At 39.2% G+C, this 18,784-nt stretch overlaps 1 protein-coding gene across 1 annotated transcript in view; it reads right to left on the reverse strand.

Annotated features, from left to right (window-relative positions):
- Positions 1-18,784, reverse strand: part of Col4a3 (collagen, type IV, alpha 3 (Goodpasture antigen)) — a 90,137-nt gene that overhangs the window by 22,597 nt on the left and 48,756 nt on the right. Inside the window, exons 24-36 of the mRNA XM_005395714.1 lie at positions 16,254-16,346; positions 15,742-15,837; positions 12,848-12,918; positions 11,975-12,157; positions 10,176-10,344; positions 7,985-8,077; positions 7,250-7,351; positions 5,944-6,041; positions 5,218-5,368; positions 4,771-4,884; positions 3,574-3,741; positions 2,083-2,172; positions 1,460-1,594 (exon numbers count right to left, since the gene is read on the reverse strand). Of these exons, the coding sequence (XP_005395771.1) occupies positions 1,460-1,594; positions 2,083-2,172; positions 3,574-3,741; positions 4,771-4,884; positions 5,218-5,368; positions 5,944-6,041; positions 7,250-7,351; positions 7,985-8,077; positions 10,176-10,344; positions 11,975-12,157; positions 12,848-12,918; positions 15,742-15,837; positions 16,254-16,346 (1,563 nt within the window). The remainder of the gene's footprint in view (positions 1-1,459; positions 1,595-2,082; positions 2,173-3,573; positions 3,742-4,770; positions 4,885-5,217; positions 5,369-5,943; positions 6,042-7,249; positions 7,352-7,984; positions 8,078-10,175; positions 10,345-11,974; positions 12,158-12,847; positions 12,919-15,741; positions 15,838-16,253; positions 16,347-18,784) is intronic.

Here is an 18,784-nt window from a genome sequence, read left to right on the forward strand (position 1 = left end):
TCAAAATGTTTCCAACACATCTGAAATAATGTAGAATAGTCTAGTGAAGTGGTGTCTATGCAGAGAGTTTGTGAAGGCTGGAAGTGTGCGCCAGTATTTGGGCCAGTGTTTTGTTTTTTTTTTTTAAATCTTGACTTATATAAGTTCTAGTGGAGTTTAATGAGATTTCCTTTCTATTTCATTTTTAAGAATGAGAGAGATTTCCTGTTTGTATCAGAACTCAATGATTTTGCAAGACGTTAAATAGGAGATGCCCCAAAAGATTTTATTCTATAACTGCACTTTATGCAAAAAGAATACTGTCTATAAATTGAGTTTTTTCCAATGATTATGCACTTTATTAAATGGCAAATTACTTGCATTTGATACCTTTTCAGACCTGCCCACATATCACTACTGAAAAATCTTCCCTAACTCTTGGAGATAGTTATTCAGTTTTTCTTCAGCAACGTATGCAGACCTTTTTAAACAGATCTCTAGAACTACAAATCCTATGAGCCAAGCATACAAATATTTATTGAATATAACCTCCCTTCTTGAAATACATTACAGATTTCTGTGTTTGCAACTACAAACATATTTTTCTTTTTATTCCTTCCCTGCTAAAAGTTTGCTTTGCGAAGGTAATATTTTACCTAACAATGTTTTTTCTAAAGTTACTGGAGATTAACTATATGGTCAAGGGGATGGAAAGGCCAGTTTAAAATTTGGTTTCAGGGGCTGGGGATTTAGCTCAGCAGCAAAGCGCCTGCCTGGCAAGTGCAAGGTCATGAGTTTGATTCCTGGTACCGGAAGAAAAACAAAACAGAACAAAAAATTTGGTTTCACATGGGTTGTATTATCCATATAACAAAAACTCCTCCAAAAAGCATTCAAATAACTTGAAATAATTTGAACTGACTGGAATGTTAGTTAGCGTAATAGTCACAGCTGATATTAACAGTGTTCCTCAAGGGTTGAATTTTCATTAAAACATATTTTTCTTTGTTTTATTATCCTCCAAAGGATTTTGAGCATAAGAAGTTTGTAGATGTAATCAGAAAAATCTATCCTGGTGGTTGACACAATGCAAGAGAATGTGGGGTGAAGATTCCTATTTCTACCAAAGACGTTCTTTATGTGTGACTTTCTAAGAGTTCCATTTTACCCAGGACACAGGGCGAGGAGAGTTTGAGGCTTATAGTTTAACAATTTACTAGACAATTTAAGAGTAGCAAATCAAAATACAGAACTAGCTTAGGAATAAAAAGCCCTCCACTGAAGAGACGACGCACTGCTGTGGAAGGCACATAAGGCTCGGATGTTGCCCACGCTCAGCCCCGAGTCGGCTGCGTGCCTTGGGCAGGTAACTAAATCAGGCCGTCGCTGTCCTCTTGGCAGCTGAAAGAATTTGCCTGGTAATTTCTCAGACCTGGATTCAGCTCCAATGTTCTGATTCTGAATGTAAAAGATTCTTTACCTTTGAGGCCTGGTTCTCCTTTGTCTCCCTTCAAGTGGGCTATTTGAGAAGGCCCTGGGCTTCCTTTATCTCCTTGCTCCCCTTTGGCTCCTGGGGGCCCTCGGTCGCCCTTTATTCCTGGAATTCCGAGGCTACCTACCACACAGAAGTAACAACATCAGGCTCTTAATTTTTTTTTGTTTTTTTTTTGGTCTTTTTGAGACAGGGTCTCGCTATGTAGTTCAGGCTGACCTTGAGCTCACTTTGTAGCCCAGGCTGGCCTTGAACTCACAATGATCCTCCTGCCTCAGCCTCCGGAGTGCTCAGATTACAGGAGTGCGCCACCACGCCCAGTTCTTAATTCTTTAAGTAGCTCACGGGGATTCAAAAGTTAATAGAACAACAACGAAGGTTAACAGTCCTGAGAACTTGAAAGTTTCCCTAACCATCCAGCCACATACAAATAGCTGAAAGGGAGAAAACAGGACCACATTCAAATGGCAAAAAGTAGTACAGAAAACAGCAAGACCGAATACATTGTTCTATTAGAACTACTTCCCTGCCAAAGAATGAAATGTAATTTACCTTGTTGCTAAGTAAGTGGATGCTGTTCCTACCTCCTGGTTCTGGACATTGTCACTTACCCCTCTGCCCCTGCGTCCCTGGGTGTCCTGGAGGCCCAGGAAAGCCTGCAGTTCCAGGGTGGCCCATCATCCCAACCATCCCTTCTTCACCTGTGGAGGCAGGAACACAAATAAGCACACAATGTACCGCCTGAGAAAAAGAAAATATTCCATCAAATAACATAAACTATACTTAGAAGCAGGGAGTTGAAGGAATGATTTATATAAATAGGAAAATAACCATATTTATCTAGGAGATGGATCAGCAAATGGTTTTTTTAGATTCTTCTATTTGGCAGTCGTTGATAGCAAATCACATTTATGACCGAGAATGCAATTCACTGCAGGTTGGGAGCATTCCATCCTATCCCCTTCTGACCAACTGCTTTCTACCAATCCCTTCATTTTAGATTTTCCAAAGCACTTGTCTCTAATTGAACTTTGTTGGTTTTTTTTTTTTTTTTTTTTCTGTTTTTTTGAGACAGGGCCTTGCTATGCAGTTCAAGCTAGCCTTGAGCTCACTTTGTAGCCCAGGCTGGTCTTGAACTTGCAATGATCATCCTGCCTCAGCCTCCCAAGTGCTGGGATTACAGGTGTGAGCCACTACCGCTGGGTCTTGAACTTAGTTTTAAAATATGTTTGAAGTTGCTTGCCTACTTTTATCTATTAATCCACCTTTTGTGACCTGCATATTGCTGGCATATGATAGTAGTCCAACAATATGAATGAAAGAATAATTTGTTAATTATCTCTCTGTGCAGATCAATTGAGGTTCTTATGCCATAGGCAAATGGATAGAATATTCTTCCCCAATATATGAACTATAAAAATAACTATGAAATAAAGAGCATTAAAAAGAAATATTATGGACAACAAATTAGATAACTAGACAAAATGAACAATTTCCTGGAGAAGCAGATCATCAAATCTGACTCAAGAAGAAATGGAAAATCTGAACAGAACTGTAACAAGTGAAGAGATTGAATTGGTGTTTTAAAGACATCCTACAGGGAAATCCCAAGCCCAGAAAACTTCAGTACTGAAATCTACTAAATGTTTAAGGAATAGCAACTGTTCACAAACTCTTCCAGAAAATGCAAGGGCAGGAAGAACATCCCAAATTACTGTGAAAGGCCAGCATTGACCTGATACCAAAACTAGACAGAGACATCACAAGAAAACTACAGACCAATGCCTCCTGCGAACATAAATGCAAAGAGCTCAACAAAATAGCATCAAGTATATTATAGTAAGATACGAAGAGGATTAGCCAACAAAACAGACATATCCTGGGTAATTATGAAATAATGACCATTTTGCCACCAGCATTTCCCTGCACCCTTGGCTTGGTCTTGATCTCTTATAAATAATTCTGAAGGAAAAACTTAACACTAACTAACCAAAAAGCACGGAGTCAAAAGCCTCTCTGCCTATGCACAGTTTACAGAACCACCCTAAAGGGAAAAGTGGAAGAAGATATAAGAGGCAAAATAAAAGCACAAAGAAAGATACCTGGTGGCCCTAAAAATCCTGGCATTCCTGGAAATCCTTTTTGACCGGGTGGCCCCATCTCACCTCGCTGACCGGGCATTCCTGGTGGTCCAGGTTCTCCAGGGGGCCCTGACTTATCCAAACCTGGAATTCCTGGGTCTCCTTTTGGCCCTGTTTCTCCTCTTCTGCCTATGAATAAATGAGGGGATGAATTGACAAACAGATGCTTTCTCCCCCACTTTCTTTTTGGTTTAATGTTTGGCTACGTAATTTGGGGTAAACCACATGTGTGTGCTTGCGTGCATGTGTGCATGTGTGTGTATGTGCTCTCCTGCATGTGCTTAACATGCTCCTCTGTAAAATTACTCAAATCCCTTCCAGCTCTAACATTCTCCTTCAGTGAGTTACAGTAACAAAAGTATAGTATCATATCCATCTGGGGAGTCCTGCAGGCACCATCTGGAATTGCACCTCATGACCAAACCTCAGTCCTTTACCCACAGAAGACACATAGCGCCACTTTGGAGATTAGTTACTGAAGGCTTGTGCAAACAGCAGTACCACCATAACAATGAAGATCCTTGCCAGAAATTTATTTGTGAACATATAAGCAGTATGTTAGCTCACTGATATTAACTAAGTTCTAAGGAATTTCTCTTAGAATCATCACCAGATCTGGCTGAGAAGAGCCAAAAAACTACAGTAAGGTTTGTGTGATCTGGAACATCTAGGTTGTACCATTTAGATTTTCATACCCTTTCTGTTATATTGTCTAGAAAGCAATCAGCTACATATTTTAGCATGTAACTTGCTAACCTGGTATCTTTGCATACATTTTCTCTACTTTACAGTAAAAAATTAACTACCTCAGTATATTTATGGAAGGAGTAAAAGTAAAACATTGTCTGGGAGTTTATGTATATAAATAATACATATGTAAATTATCTACTTGATTTGTCTTTGGTGTTCATATTTTCTTACATAAAAGATACAAACCAGTTCAAATATTGACCTCAGGTCTCTTCCTTCATAGGTGGTGTACACCACTCTGTACTATAAGTCCTTAATAGCAAGGCTTTAGTTTCTGAAATAACGTTTCTCATTGGACATTACTCAGGATTTATTTGTTGCTGGGCCATTTCCATGTTCAACCGCAAAGTGCAAAGCCAGAGGCCCTCATCACCTGCCCACCTTGTGCCTCAGATCCTGTCCTCCTACCTGGTTGCCCTTTTAATCCATTTAAGCCTGGATGCCCTTGGGCTCCCTTGGGCCCCTCTGTGCACATTCCTGGGGGTCCCTTTATTCCAGGTGGTCCGGGCTGCCCTGCATCTCCTGCAAAAGAAAATTCATGGCTACGTTTAGTTACCAAAACCCAAGGCTTTAGTGTGGCTATCCCAGTCATTCTTCTCCACCAAATCACACCCATATTTCATTTCATTAATGTGTCTTTTATAGAGGGAGAAAAAGGAAGGAAGTTAAGGAAGAAGAAAGATACAGCAGTCATATTGACTAGGAAAATAATTAGTGTGTGCAGAGTCTATTCATTGAACTAGAAGGTTTTTGGAGACTCTTTCATCCAATGAGCACCTACACATTCAGGTTGCTGCATTTTAGCCCAGCTCGCAATGGAGAACACTTCGCTTTTTTTTTTTTTTTTTCCTGTACCTCGAGGTCCATCGAGCCCTTGTTTTCCTGGGATTCCAGGAAGACCTGGAAGTCCAGGGAATCCAATTTCTCCACTTTGCCCTGAATCGCCTCTTTCTCCCGGAAAACCTGGTGTCCCTGCTTCTCCAGGTCTTGCCAGTCCTGGTTCTCCCTATAGCATAGAAACAATGTTAGTTTTACCATAGGATGCTGGCAGGTCCTCGTTCGCATTGGCTGCTCTTACGGCCACTTGGAATAACCTGTCTGCTGTGGATTCTCTGAGTCCCTCTGCACAATCACTACCACTCAATCCACATTCCCTTTTCAGCTCCAGTTGCTCACTTTGCTACAAAATTAGGCTTAATGATGCTTCAGGATTTGCAGCCTCCACCTTTTGAGAAGACTATGGGATTCTCTGTCAATAACAAAATCTACATATCTTTACTTTGATGGTTATTCTCCTAGGTATCCACACTTTTTTCTAAAGTTCTTCCATTTAATATACTCGAATGTTCATGAAGCCATTGAGGAAGTAAGAGATGCAAACTTGTCTTCTAACACCTTCTATTTTCCTTTCTAAAAGGGAAAATGGCCCATGCAAACTTTAACAAATTTAGTATCTTCACCATCTGTGAGTACACAGATAATTTCGACACCCAGAGCATCCCACCTGGCAGGGATCCTAAACCACCAAATGTGGTTGCCCTTCTCCCTCCCCCAAATCAGTGGACTTTTAATTCTGCAGACCTTGGCTCCTGGGAAGCCTGGCTCTCCAGGCAATCCAGGCTCTCCCATTATCCCAGGACAACCTGGGGATCCTTTTGTTCCTGGAAAACCTTGATCTCCTGCAGGGAAAAACAAGCAAACAATAAACATTGGATATTCTGAACTCTAAATCCAGAGATTCTGAGCAGCCTATCTCTTATTTCATCTTATCCACTAAGGCAGCTAGAGAGAGATGTTTGGCTGAGAGTTGAAGGACCACAAAATGAACTGATAAACAAACAATTAAAATATATTCAGTTCCAATTCTAATCCTGCTGGATTCCCAAGGTTTAAAAATTGCTGTTTTTGGGCTGCTGATGTAGCTCAGTGGCACAAATGCCTGCCTGGCAAGTGCGAAGTCCTGAGTTTGATTTCCAGCACTAAAAAAAATCAGTTGAATTCTATAATCAATGTATATATTTAATAGATTTAGGGAAAACAAATCCCTCATTTTAAAGAAATGTTTTTCTTTGTTTGTACTGTTTAGTGTGGCTGCAACTGTGATTTAGGGCTTCTTCAAACCACTCATGCTAGTTGGTCATTTAATCAGCTTTATTTTTGAATCTGTTTCTACAAACGGTGTCCTGGTCATTGGATTTTTATGTACATATCCATACAAGTATGACTCAGATTAAGGTAGAGAGCTTTTTCAGGATGCTAGGAAGCTTTTCTCAACAGAGTTTACAAGCTTTTATAATAAAAATTGGTGTGTGTGCACGCATGTGTGCACTTGAACGCACACACACATCCACAAGGGCACACATGTGCTGGGGATTGAAGCCGGGTCTTCGTTCATACTAAGCACATGCTCTGCCACCAGCTATACCCCCAATTTTATTTGTGATAGAATAATTCATTTCTTATTAAAAAAGAAATGCACAAAGTGAAACATATAAATGTAAAAAGTTCAAAACTAAAGAAAAAGAATCCTGATAATCCCACAAACAAGAAGCATCAGTGTTGGGCTGGGAATGTATCTCAGTGGCAGAGCGCTTGCCTGGCATTCATGAGGCCCTTGGTTCAATGCCCAACACTGCAAAAAGAAAATCGCTATTACCATTTTGGTGAATTTTCTTTCAGTTTTTTTATGCATTAAAAAATGTAATTGAAATGAGGTTATATAAATCAATATAAATTCTGTCTTTTCACTTAATATTGTTGTAAGATTTTAAAACTCTTGGAAAACATTATGTATCTATTGTAGATATTTCCTCTTTTATTCACCATACACAGTTATGACTTCTAAATGTCCACAATGAACCTTACATTTTTAAAGTTTTTAATTTACCCTTCAGTCCAGGAGGCCCAGGAAATCCAATTCCGGGAATTCCAGGTTCACCCTTAGGTCCAGGAAGACCAGAATCGCATTTTCCCATGGGTCCAGGGATACCTTAAAACACACATACACACACACACACATCAGCAAATTTTCTTCACTTGTTTTAAAAGAATATGGCTAAATTCTCAGTGTCAGCCCAGCCTTTGTGAAAATTAAGGAATAATTTTAGCATAATCCCAACAGTATATGCTTCCTACTCACACCTATCCAATGACTAATCATTGTTGCAAAACATTTTTTAAAGTCTGTTAATTCCAAAATGCATTCTAATTATTTTGAACTGTATGTCTTCCTCAATGCATGCAAAATTCAATTTTAGATCACATTAGCCACAATTAAGTTTCAAATGAATGTGCTATAGAAAATATTCTGATGAACAATTGGTAACCATTGCTGGCTTCCCCACCAAAAATCCAAGAAGATTGTTCTGCTCAAGAATTCCTGTTCACTGTATCAGTTCTCCTTTGAAACTTTTATATCAGAAACACCAGAGGAATAATTTGGATATATTCAAAGGAAAACAGCAAGTTCCCTGCCTACTTATTTATCTGACTAGGCTTTGGGCTGTGTTCTCTTTTGGAGCCAATAAATGTACTTTTTCTTTATAATGATGATAGTATTTTTCCAGCAAAGTTAGGGTGCTGTCTGATGTCATGCACCAAACTTGGTAAAAGGGGTACTCACCAGGTGGACCTTGGGGGCCGGCATGGCCAGGGGGCCCAGGAGGTCCTGGGGGCCCTAGGATGGGTGTTGAAATGACGGATTCTCCCTTAGGACCTTAGAAAAATTTGTGATCATAAGATTAGGGTGTATATTGAAGCTTTTCTTGGGTAACAGGAAGGAAATACAATCATAAGGAATTCACAAACATATCCTAACTAAAATAAAAATAATCTGTCTCCACAGGCTTCAAAACTAGTTTAGGGAGGACTAGCCACACAAACTTTCTTATTCAATCAGTAAATATTTATAAGCATCTGCTATTGTTCAAGCTTTGTTTTAATTAATAGCCTAACAAGCCAGTGTATTGAATAAGAGCATATTCTAAAAAATTCATAATATGAAATTAAGTTGGTGAGTCCTGAGAGGATATTTATATTTTGGGCAACTAGTCTTCATAGGAATACAATATGATATATTGAACAAAACAGTAAGTGTGCCCTAATGTACTGATTTGGGTTTGAAGCTCACAACTGCTGCTTGTAAAGACGTGTGAGTTTGGGCATATTTCTTAATCCCTCTTCATCTGTCATCTGGAAAATGATAAACATCTGGCCGGTAAGGATTCAAGACAGTGTGCTGACCACAGGGGCCAACGTTACACCATAGTGCTTAGTCGTGTTCATCTAGTCATATGTTTACAGGAAGAAAACATGGTTTTGTGATGGGAAAACAAAACTCACATTTAGAGAGAACAGAAGAGAGTTGGATGATGGATTAGAACAGGAGTCAATAAACACTTTCTGTAAAGGACCAAACAGTAAATGACTTAGACTTTGTGGTCTTGCTCTTTGATACAAGGGTCCGATTCTGCCATTATGGCATGAAAGCAGCCGGAGATAATACATAAATGAGTGAGTGTGACTGTAAGCCAATAAAATTCAGGTATGGATGCTGTAATTTGGATGTCATAAATTTTTAACGTATCAAAAATACTCAAATTAAAAAAATTATTTCAAAATTTAAAACTACTCTTAGTTTATGGACCATATAGACCAGTTACTGGGCTAAATTGGATTGTGAGATTAGTTTGGTAATCCCTGGATTAGAATAAGAGCCTCTAAAGTAGGGCATAAAAAAGTTAATAAGTATATCTATATATTATATGTTATAACATGTTATTACTAATTATAATGCATTTTATCATTATATATTGTACATTATATAATAAGATTATTACAATAATTTTATGTAATATAGTATATATAATTATGTATTATAAACTATATATAATTATAAAACAAGCTATATATATATGGACAGAAATAGTGTATTCACTTTATAACATACACGTAAATACTATGGAGATGTATACTAAAAAATGTTTACAAATGACACTAACATGATTTGGACACCATGAATTTATTGGGTTGTGTCCTTTAAGGTGACTTTATAGTGTAGCAACCATTGTTAATTCCTATCATTTTTGTTTTGAGGCCAAGTATCATTTTTGGTGTTTCTGTGTTGTTTTTGTTTTTGTCTTCATTTTCGTTGTTTTGTTAGTTTTTTCTCTTTAACATACAAAAAAGAAAAAGAAAACAGTGACTTCAGAGGTAAACAAATGGCCATGGTGATATTATTAAATTCTCAGTAATGTATTGCTTTCAGCCACAAATATTAAGGATGTGGTTTCTCCTGAATACAGGACTGTGTTCAGTACCTGTGGATACCAAAAGTTGCCTAGGCTTTGAAACTATTACCAGACAATTTTTCTTCTTTTATTTTAGATACTTTAAATTTTGGTTATAACATGCCTACTGAGTTACAGAGCAAAAATAACAAATTTGCCATAGTATTATTGGGATCTTGAGGCCTAGAAAAGGCTTGTCAAGATTAGATTAAGTTCTTGGTTTTGCTTCCCCTTGGTGGATCATAATTGACTTCCACTTAACTCTTAAGACCTAACATTCCATATATTTATATAAGTATAGATATATTCTGTCCTAGGAAGTCTTAGCTGAATTGCTCAGTAATAGGTAAAGGTAGATTTTCTCTGACATATTCTATATATCCTCTTCCAGTGTCTATGAGTTGACATATTGTACTTGTTAGGAACAAGTTTATGTACATATATTCCTCAGTCTTGAAGGAGCTTTATTAGCTCTGAGAAGCATCCACCCACAGGAAAACAGGACTGGAAAGAAAACTAACCAACCGGCTTTTCCAGGCAGTCCCAGGGCTCCAGGAACTCCTTGGGTGCCCTTTGGACCCGGCTCTCCCTGGGGTCCATAGCCAGGTGGTCCAGCTGGTCCTGCAGGTCCTGGGGGCCCAGCGGGGCCAGGATCTCCCAGAGGGCCCTGATTCCCCTTCTCACCACTCAGGGCCTGTGACAATAGGAATATGTTTGCATGGTGTTTCATTCCAGAGTTTCCCTATTACAGGCTCATTTCACTCCAATATGAAAAGCAGTTAGGCTGTCACAGAGAAGCTCTTGAATTAAAAAGCAGTTGGCATTAGATGGGACTTGTTACTAAAATAAGAGCATTAAAGGCTTCCGCTGTTTTGTGCAATATTAGAATTCAGCAATATTGTATGAATCACAACTGTCTTGAGTCCCACTTAAGATGCCCGACGGGACATGTCTCCAGTATAATAATAACCACTAAAATTAGTTCAAATTGATCAACAGTTCAAATGGCTTTTGAGGTGACATTCACGCTACATTTCTAAAATGAAACTAGCACAGCAAGCCTTTATTTACATAGTTTGTAGTTTGCACCAGGTATCTTTATTACAAAGACAGTATTCTACCTGTATTAATTTTTTTCTCATAAAATGTCTACTCCATTTTTCAGAAATTTGTACACTAACTTTGCAAGTGAGTTCTACACTTGAAAGATGTTGAGATTGACAGTATCAAAGTCATCCTCTTTCCAAGCATGTCCCTCACACTTTGACTGAAGTTTGCATCGTTCAGTATCACGGGGCAGCTAAATGGTATTTTTCCTTTTTTTTAGAGTAACAGGACCTGACTCAAGAAATAACCTCTTTGACTTTCTCTTACTTATTTCTGGAGCATCTTTACCGGAACTTCAAAAAGGAAATCTAGTGAGATGCCAGTAGGAGAGTCATATGAACACTACTAATGATCCAAAGAATTCTACACATTGGCCTTCTTTAAGCAAGGCTACCACAGAGCTGACAGCCTGGGGTTTGCCTTAGTAGGAGCTGAGAAACTCTGATTCTGTAGATGCTCCAGGAAACGCTCTTTACCAGAAATCGTATATTCATATGTGCTGGAGAGTCACATTCATATTATGATATTATATAGTGTCTGCAAATGAGTCTGTTAATTTACCTACCAAGTTTCCCCAAGCTGTTCAAGGTCAGACTTTTTTTTTGGATAAATTGATTCACCTTGGGAGAAACTGGTATTTCACCGAATAATTGAGGCAAACTTCCCATAGACCCATTCTGAGAGGCATTTAAATTTTTTTTTAAGTACCAGGAATCGAACTCATGACCTTAGGCTTTCCAGGCAAGTGCTTGTGCCACTGAGCTGCATCCCTGGCCCTCCATAACATTTAAAAATAGATTTGGTAGGTATTAACTCTTAATCGGACATATGAGAAATTTTATCCTGTGAAAAGAATCGAACTTACACAAGCTAAAATATTTTTCATTACTTTTTATATCGACATACTTTAAGTAGCAAAACATTTACTGTCTTTATTTGAGCGTAATATTCTTTGTCCACATTTCTACATTTATTTTTACTTGAAAAATGAAGTCTCAAAATATTTACTAAAAATTTCCCCTATTTTTCTGAGCTTCTTTATAAATTCATTTGATATGAATATTATAAATATTTGCTTGAGTAGTTGCTGCCAACTTGCAGATGCCGCATTCTGCAGCTAGAATGATGAACCATCTTTTGGAAGGAAATTTCTCTGTTAACTTCTGAGCGCTTCATCTATAAGGAGAGTAACTTGGTTAAAGCTGCTAAATACCAACCGGTTTGCCTCTAGGTCCGGGTAATCCTTTCACCCCTGGAGTTCCAGGAATTCCATCCAGGCCCTTTCTCCCGGGTGGCCCTCGGAGCCCAGGATCCCCTGGGGTACCCACTTGCCCCTGGGGCTGAGGTATTTCACCTTTCTGTCCTTTAAGTCCTGGAGCTCCCTGAGCACCTGGGAATCCCTAGGGCAGTAGAGAAAGAAGTCTGTGTTGTGCAATTTCAGTGAACATGGATTGTTCACAAATATCATTTCAAGTCTTTTGTTCATTTTGCTTTATTTTTAACTTCCAAAACTGGAAAAGAACTCAGTTAAATAGTGTAACATGATACAATAAACACAATAATAAAATCCAGTGTGATACAACAATCATCACTCAAATAGTTGATTATTTGCAAATTTTAACATTCATCTCTGAACAATTTAATATTTACATATATATTCATATATATAACTTTTTGGTTCACTATAATAATCAATATTTTAATTTTTAACAACTTTATTTTATTGAGGTATAATTTACGTGCCCTAAAATGTATCCTTTGAAAGAGTGCAATTTAATGATTTATAGTAAATTTACAGAATTATGCTACAGTCACCATGATCAGTGTTAAAAAAAACTCAAATTACTATCATTCCCCTATTTCTGTTCATCTCTATTCCCACCTTCAGCCCCAGACAATGACTTATCTGCTTTTTGTCTTTGATACCATTCAAAATGATTTATAAATTCATTAATTCATTCCTTATTCATCCCCTTAATCAACAACACATTGTTTGTCACACATAGTGATAATCTCTGTGTGGTGCGACCTTATTTTCAGATGTTCAGTGTTTTAAATGAAGCTAGAACGTTAGAACCATGAACTCTTACTGGAAATCCTGGGACACCTGCACTTCCTGGGGACCCTGGGGTTCCTTTCACACCAGCTGTACCTTGTCCTCCTGCAAAGCAATGCATTATCAGCTGTGGACACCAACTCTGAGTGATGTAGTGTATGAAGAAAATTGGGGAAAAAAAAAAAAAGAAAATTGGGTGTTTCTTATGAGTGAAGAAAGCCAATTCCTATCATGAAACATATACTGCTACAGACAACAGGAGTAAATACTGCAATAAGATTATGTAAAAAATGAGAGCGCTTAGACCTTAGCTTCCTAGCATTCTCATTTTTATAATTTTAGGTACGTACATTTATTTTTTCCAGTATTAAAAGTAATATACGCTCATAGTAAGAAAATTACACAGAAAGAAGAGAATAAAAATCACCCATAAATCTACCATCAGAAGGTAATGTTTGTTTAGCTTTGGTGTATATTAGTTAAACTTTTATGTCCTTCAATGCTTCAAATATTTACATACATATGATATATAAGATATAAAATACTATATATAATTTTGAAATCACTACACACAATAAATATAGATTTGTAGCTTCTTTTTTTTTTTTTTTTTTTTTTGGTCTTTTTGAGACAAGGTTTCGATATGCAGCTCAGACTGGCCTTGAGCTCACTTTGTAGCCCAGGCTGGTCTCGAACTCAGAACAATCTGTCTCGAACTCAGAACAATCCTCCTGCCTCAGCCTCCCGAGTGCTGGGATTACAGGTGTGCGCCACCACGCCCGGCTTGTAGCTTCATTCTAAATAGCTACATAATAGCCCATTTTGTGGATGAACCATCTTTGTTTAGTTAACTGCTGTTTTTAGACACTAAGGTGTTTTTTTTCCCAAATTTTAGCTACTGTAAACAATGCTATGATAAATATCTCTGGATATTTAGTTTTCCAAATTGACATAATTATCTCCTTTATAATAAATTCTTAAAGTCTAACTATAGGGCCAAATGGACACAAAACTTTCTGAGGCTTTGGATTTCCTTGTGAAATTGCATTTAGCTGTGCAATTATACATTTATTATGGGTATTGAAATATCTCTGGAGAGTTGATTCTTTTAATGATCCCTTGGATGGTTCTCAGGTCAGTCAGTCAACAAATGTGTATCTGTATTCTATTTTCTGCAAGATACTGACCCAGGATTTATTTTTATAGCAATCCAAAGCATTGTGTGAATTGCAGAACTTCTTTGATTCTTACCTATCATGTCAAATGTGTAGAAACTAAATACAGTAATGCAGTCAGTCCATCCTTGCACCTCAAGCCAGAGGTGAGCCTCAAGGGAAGTGTAGGAATATATAGATACTTAAAATCTTTCCTCGTTTTTCTCCTTTCTCTCTCTCCCTCCCTGTTTTTGTTTCAGTAGAACATTTTCCCCCAGAGACACGGGTGCTTCCTCGATGCTGCATGAGGAGCGCTCTGCCCACCTTTCCCTCTCAGTCTGCCCAGCTTTCTCTCACAGGCCACCCACGGCCCACCTTTGCCTCACATTCCTCTCCGGGAGCCAAGGCGGTGGCGGCCACTGCAGACCAGTTGAGGCCTTTACAAGAAGTGGATGGGACCTGAAGGCAGCAGAGGGTCCCTGCCCAGGTGCACATCCTCCCTGGCTGGCCACGTGCCCACAGCCGACACCATCAACTCTATTTTGTACTGAGATTCAGCCTCCAGAAAGACCCTATGCCCATGCACATGTCTACAGCTAGTGCGAATGTGACCATCCTACCTCCGGGAGCACTTTGGGCTATTTCCCCTCAAAGGCAGCTCCTGAGGAGGCAGATGACAGTGCAGCAGGCAAGGGAGAGAGGATAAGAACATGCCTCTGCAGCAGAACGTCTGCATTTGGGCCCAAGCTCCTCCACTTAGTACCGTATCACCTTATGCCTCAGCTTCCTGTCTGTTGGATCGGATTCATGACAGTACCTACTGTGGGACTGATGTGAGAAAACATAATGAAGGCTCATAGATGTTGAGCCTAGTACTCTCACTGGTAAGTGATAAATAAATGAGTGATATCGGAAGACCAGGGCTTCAGTGAGGAACCCAGACTGTGTGTGGTACCGCAGGACAGCCCCACGGTAGCCAAGGAGCAAGCACAGAGGACCTCAGCCAACAGACAGAGACTTTGTCTACGTCCAAGTTCTGCCCATGGCCAATCCTGTGACCAAGGGAAGGGCTGTTTGTCGGGTAGACATCGTGGAGTTGGAACACCGTGGTTGGTAGAGAGGTTGCCGAGGGAAGGGTGAGGCAGGCCTTATGTGGTCCTCAGAAATTTGGCCTGTGAAGTTTTTTTTTTCCCCCTTCAAAAATCGGTTTAGGATAATATTAGATTCTAAAATCTTGAGACTTCAGATAAATATTCTGGTTTATTTCTTCTCACAAAAAAGTGGGATTTATTAAGACAGGGCCTAAATGTTGGGCAGTACAATGGGCTGTAGCTGAGTGAGTCATGTTCATCTTAAATACGCCTTCTGTTGACTGCAGTCACCGCCCTATACTGTCCCCAACCAAGGATGGGGTTGTAATTCTTATTGCACTTGTATCCTTAAGACGAAAGTGAAATACTGTACATACCCATGACGCTATAAAAATTGGAAACATAAGAAAATGGACTAAGAAGGCCGTGTATGTTGAGGATGATTACTTCACTGAAGTTACATGCTGGTTTCCGGTAGGAGTCTGTGTTCGCAGTACTCAACTAATGTAATATATTTTACCAGCTTTTACATGATTTGGGCTGACTTTATTTTCACAGATATGTTTTTAAATCTCTCCCTCCAGCTTACTTTATCAGGACATCTTAGCAGTTTCATACCATTTCTTAAGTTTCCAAGTGAGCTTACTCTTCTATACACAAACTTGTGAACGCATTGTCCATACCTGGGATTCCTTTGACACCATCTAACCCTGGCAATCCTGGGAGACCTGGAGGCCCCGGAATATAAGGGCACTGTACACACAGAAGGCCTGGTTCGCCTGCAATGAGAGTTTGTGAGTGTTACTTATAAACCACACTGAGTCCTCAGGAGAGCAGGTATTTTCCATTCATCCAATCATTTGCTACATTTAAAATTTTTATATGTGGTGGGAATCACCTAAGACACTATACTTATTAATAACAAAAATATACGTATAGCTGATTAGTTTTTGTGCTGAGATTCTGACAGAGGAAATTTCAAAAATCTAACACAACACATTGACTATTTCAGGGTTTCTCCCCTCACTTGTAGGCTATCCAATACCTTATGCTATGCTAAATGAATCACTGATTTGTAGATACATGCTAATTCTTCTGGAAAAGAGGCCATCCCTAACTGGCTGCTCTTTGGGAGGGAAAAGTTAGTGAGAATGATGGCTTAGTCTAATAGAACAACACTATTCCTTGAACCAACCTTTGGACCCGTTGACTCCTGGGATTCCCGGAGACCCTAGTGGGCCTGGCAGTCCACGGTCACCAGGTGGACCACTCTGAAAGATGATGTCACCTATAAAAAGATAACACCAAAGGCATTTTTGGTGTATTTTTTCCAATTAGCAAATTCTTTCATGTACGTATTATTTTATAGGCATTTTTATTATCTTTGTATGGGAAGCTGAGTCCTTAGAATCCTATCTACAACTGAAAAGACTGACACATGCTGACCAGCTCTTCCCTTCACATTACATAGATGTGTGTATGCGTGTATTCTGATACAGGTGTGGTTGTTCTTTGAAAGATCATTATATGATATTTTTGTCACATAAGCATCCTATGTTATCTTACTCAGTGCTTTTAATTATTCCAATACTACCCCGTTAGCATCTTGAGGCAAAAGATGAAATATCATTCTTTCTACCTTGGATAGTGGGTATTTTCCTGGTATATTGTAGGTGCTTAGTACATACAGAGGAGGAAATACATTCTGGGTCAAGATCATGTGGGCCCCTCATTGCTTATGCACATTAATTAATTTTTTCACTCTAAAAGTCATTCTACAATGTTCCATTAAACAGATTATTCTCTTAAACTGGTATGATATGCTCTGTGACCTCATGTTTGGCCTTGCCATTTCAAATATAGGTAGAAGACAACATTTATAAGCAGTACTTCTAGCTGCCCTAAATTTCAGAGCAACAGGGTAACAGTGGAAGCATTTCATCAGAGCATGGCATGTATTGTATTAGGTTTGCTCAATTAGGAAAGGAATGCCAATTTTAGGATCTAATTTTCTGCATTTTTTCTCTAGACAAGGTCTTGCTTTGTAGTCCATTCTGGCTTGGAACTCAGTATGTCACCCAGGCTGGCCTCAAATTCTTAATCTTCAGCCTCCCAAATGCTGGGAATACATGTGTGTACCACTTCACCTGGCTGTTTTCTGCATCAAGATGCTTGGATAGCCATTGTTAAGCAGTAAAATCTGATGGGAGCTTTACACTTAGTGGAGACTTATATGTATGTTTATACTATACTCACCAATGTACATCCATATTTTGTATTATTTAGTACATTTCCAGAGTCATTTCATACCTAATTCAACAAATAATTTGAGTACTTAAACTGTTCCAAGTCTTATAGTACACACTGGGCTTCAAGCAGGGAACAAGACACAGTCTCTGAATGTGAAAGGCTTCCTGCAGGGGAAACTGACAACTCTGCAGTCAAGATAGGCTTGGGCCTTGCAGAAGGTAGGCTCAGTGAAGCCTCCCAGGAATTGGACTGGAAGCTGCAACCCGAAGGACAGACAGATGTTGCTTAGAGAGGGAAGGCTGGGCCCAAGAGCCTCTGGACAGAGAGTTCCTGGGGGCGGGAGCTGCTCTCCTGCAGGTCCTGGAGTCAGATCCCAGCTTTGGTGCTCACTGGCTGCAATACTTTTGCACATCAGCCTTGTCCTCTGTTCCACAAAGATGCTAACCCTACATCCCCAGAGAGACTAGAACTTGAAATTGTTACGACACCTGACGCAGAGTAGAGTTTTAGTTTGGTTTAGCTTTGCTGTGTTTTTCACATGGGTCCCCACCTACCCTGACAAGTTTGTACCTGGATATACCTTTTCTTTCTTTCTTTCTTTCTTTCTTTCTTTCTTTCTTTCTTTCTTTCTTTCTTTCTTTCTTTCTTTCTTTCTTTTCTTTCTTTCCTTTCTTTCCTTCCTTCCTTCCTTCCTTCCTTCCTTCCTTCCTTCCTTCCTTCCTTCCTTCCTTCTTTCCTTCCCCCCCCCTCTCTCTCTCTTTCTTTTTTTTGTACCTGGAATCAAACTCAGGATCTTGAGCTTGCCAGGAAGGCACTTGTGCTACTGAGCTATATCCCTGGCCCTGGACACACCTTTTTACTAATGGGATAATGCTTTAAATTGTTTCTGCTCTAAAATAATATTTTTCCCTGTAATCAGGCATTTAAAGGCATTAATAAGAAATTTTCATGTTTTTCATTTGGATTTTCTAAGTTTAGAATCACATTTACTACAAAAAAAAAATGGCTTTTTTTCTAAAGAAATGAATTTTTAAAACCCTCATATATAAAAGATTCCTAAGAAGTCTTTTGGAAGGGTGGACTACGAAACACAGAACCTTTCTAGGACACAGGTATGAAACACAGCAGTGAGCAGGGTGTATGGCAGTTTCAGCACTCTGGGAGGCTGAGGCAGGGGGATCATAAGTTTGAGCCCAGCCTGATCAACTTAGTGACTTAGTGAAACTCTGTTTCAAAAGTAAAATATAAAAAAAGCCTGGAGATGTAGCTTCATGGGTAAGCTCTGGGTTAGGTCTTGACTGCTACAAAGAAAAAACCCCAATCTACGTGATCACGAAGATCAAGTGCACGTATGAGCTGGCATAAGTTGCAGAGCACTTCAGACCACACCGCTCTGTGGTCTCGGACCCACTTCACCTGCCAGCATCTCATCTCAGATCCGTATCACACTCTGGTCTGCAATCCTGGGACTTCCCT

This window comes from Chinchilla lanigera, unplaced genomic scaffold (assembly GCF_000276665.1).
Source record: "Chinchilla lanigera isolate Chin_1 unplaced genomic scaffold, ChiLan1.0 scaffold00052, whole genome shotgun sequence".
Classification (NCBI taxonomy): Eukaryota; Metazoa; Chordata; class Mammalia; order Rodentia; family Chinchillidae; genus Chinchilla; species Chinchilla lanigera.